Source organism: Protobothrops mucrosquamatus, unplaced genomic scaffold (genome assembly GCF_001527695.2).
Source record: "Protobothrops mucrosquamatus isolate PMUCROS unplaced genomic scaffold, P.Mucros_1.0 scaffold3065, whole genome shotgun sequence".
Lineage (NCBI taxonomy): Eukaryota > Metazoa > Chordata > Lepidosauria > Squamata > Viperidae > Protobothrops > Protobothrops mucrosquamatus.
Genome location: NW_015389076.1, coordinates 23,302 through 26,190, shown reverse-complemented (window position 1 = coordinate 26,190; position 2,889 = coordinate 23,302). Strand labels below are relative to the sequence as shown.

At 43.6% G+C, this 2,889-nt stretch overlaps 1 protein-coding gene across 1 annotated transcript in view; it reads left to right on the top strand.

Moving 5' to 3' along the window:
* The window catches only part of LAMB4 (laminin subunit beta 4), a 56,479-nt gene that overhangs the window by 51,881 nt on the left and 1,709 nt on the right, over window positions 1-2,889 (top strand). The window contains exons 31-32 of the mRNA XM_015826340.1: window positions 477-615; window positions 1,437-1,613. Coding sequence (XP_015681826.1) covers window positions 477-615; window positions 1,437-1,613 — 316 coding nt within the window. The remainder of the gene's footprint in view (window positions 1-476; window positions 616-1,436; window positions 1,614-2,889) is intronic.

Below are 2,889 nucleotides of genomic sequence, written 5' to 3'. Positions count from 1 at the left end.
CCCTCCCTCCCTCCTCCTCCTCCTCCTCCTCCTCTTCTCCCTCCCCCACTCCCTTCTAGCACTGATGATGTTCCCTAGTTGGGTAATGAAACGTCTGCAAGAAAACAACCGGCTTCGGAGAGCATCAAGGACCCCAACAAAGTTGTATTTGTGATCGTCAAATGCGAATCCCTGAAAATGAATTTTCTGATTGGGCTAATCTTATCCCACGATAACTTTTCGACCGTTCAGTGCGAAAACCAATGTCACCTGAGCAACGCAACCACGATGAAGTCTTTTGTTACTCTGATGTTCTGCTCCATCCTCGTTCACCTTCGTAAATGACTTGCAGTAAAGGTTTATTTGGTTCGTTCATTGGGTTCCTTTTCTTTCTCTCGTTATCGTATTCTGCTTCCAGTTAATAAACCCTAGCACGCACATTTCTTGCGAATCTCAAGATCCGGCTCATGATTATTATTATTTTGTTTAAAACTCAGGGAGAGAACGAAAGCTCTCACTGCACCTGACGAAATAATAACCAACTTGAAAGAAGTCGAAGACACTCAGAGACAAACCCAAGATGCCTTGGCAGCTTCAAATGAGAAAATAGAAGAAGCTGTGTCAAATATTTCAGAGGTATCCCCAGTTAACTTAAAGATTGTAAATTCAAGCATGTGATGTTTAATTTGTTTTTAAATATAATAACAACAACAACAATAATAATAATAATAATAATAATAATAATAATAATAATAATAATAATAATAATAATAATAATAATAATAATAATAATAATAAAGTTGGAAGGGACCTTGGAGGTTATCGAGTCCAACCCCCTGCTCAGGCAGGAACCCTACACCATTTCAGACAAATGGCTGTCCAGTCTCTTCTTAAAAACTTCCAGGGTTGGAGCATTCACCGCTTCTGGAGGCAGGTTGTTCCACTGGTTAATTGTTCTCACTGTCAGGAAGTTTCTCCTTAGTTCCAGGTTGCTTCTCTCCTTGGTCAGTTTCCATCCGTTGCTTCTTGTCCTGCCTTCAGGCGCTTTGGAGAATAGCTTGACTCCCTCTTCTTTGGGGCAGTCCCTGAGATATTGGAAGACTGCTATCATGTCCCCCCTCGTCCTTCTCTTCATTAAACTAAACAGACCCAATTCCAGCAGCCTTTCCTTATATGTTTTAGCCTCCAGTCCCCTAATCATCTTTGTTGCTCTTCTCTGCACTCTTTCTAGAGTCTCAGCATCTTTTTTACATCGTGGTGACCAAAACTGGATGCAGGATTCCAAGTGTGGCCTTACCAAGGCATTGTAAAATGGTATTAACACTTCCTGTGATCTTGATTCTATCCCTCTGTTAATGCAGCCCAGCACTGTGTTGGCTTTTTTGGCAGTTGCAGCACACAGCTGGCTCCTATTTAAGTGACTGTCCTCTAATAATGTTGTGTTTCCTGGGACGCAGGCTGAGAACCAAATGAGCAAGGCTGCCACCGGGTTGCAGGCTTTTCCAGAAAAACAGTCCAAGCTGACAGAGGAAATAAGTTCCCTGAAGACCAAAATGGAGACGAACAGAATCCAAGCCACAGATGCCAGATCAAAAGCCAAAGAAGGCCAAAATCAAGCGGCAGAAAGTAATAAGGTAAAATACCATTTAGATGCCCTTGTTTATTCCCCCCCCCCTCCCCACGGAGCTTTGATTTACAATTTCCAACTTTTGCATTTTGATTTACAACTTCCAACTTAGGGGTTGGAAAAAAGAGTCCCGAGTGTACCGTGAACAGCTAAGAAAACAGGAAGACGTATAAGTCGGGATTGTGTTAACGGTGAGGACCACTTTATAAAACCCTGGTAGGACCACACCTGGAGTGCTGCATCCAGGTTAGGTCCATGCGCTGCAGGAGAGATATTGAGACTTTGGAAAGGGTGCAGAGAAGAGCAACTAAGAGGATTAGAGGCCTGGGGACTAAAACATATGAAGAACGATTGCAGGAATTTGGGTTTGGCCAGTCTAGAGAAAAGAAGGACTAGGGGTGACACGATAGCAGTATTCCAGTATTTGAGGGGCTGCCACAAAGAGGAGGGGGTCAATTTATTTCCAAAGCACCAGACGGCAGGACAAGAAGCAATGGATGGAAACTAATCAAGGAGTGAAGCAACCTGGAATTAAGGAGAAACTTCCTGACAGTGAGGACAATTAACCAATGGAACAGCTTGCCACCAGAAGTTGTAGGTGCTCCATCACTGGATTTTTTTAGGAAGAGACTGGACAGCCCCTTGTCTGAAATGGTGTAGGGTCTCCTGCTTGAGCAGGGGCTGGACTAGAAGACTCCCAAGGTCTCTTCCAGCTCTATTCTATTCTGTTGTTGTTGTTAATTGCGAAGTCGTGTCCGACCCATCGCGACCCCATGGACAACGTTCCTCCAGGTCTTCCTGTCCTCTACCTGTCCTATTCTATGACCCCACAAAAAAGTGGGGTCGGGCTTTGAACTACCACATCAGTAATGGACAATCCTGAATAGCGTTCGCACTGTCGGGACTCAATGTTTAAATGGGGCGTAGTATCCTCCCCTCAGTGTGACTGGAGTACCCCACCTCAAACTGTAGATCGCATTGTGACCAGCTGTAAGGGCTTATGCCCATCAAGTTTCTGATTTTTTTCAGATAAATGATGCTGTGCTTCAGTTAGACGGCCTCGACATTGGTATCTGAACACAGATTTTTTTTTAACATGCATATTTTACTGCAGGGGTCTTCAAACTTGGCCCTTTTATGACTTGTGGACTTCAACTCCCAGAATTCCTCAGCCAGTTGGAAGAATTGAAAAATTCAGCCTGGAGAAAATCTATTTATGTGGTCGCTAAGCGTTTCTAAAAAGGTTAAAATCATGGCAACTGGACCAAAGTTTATTAAATGGA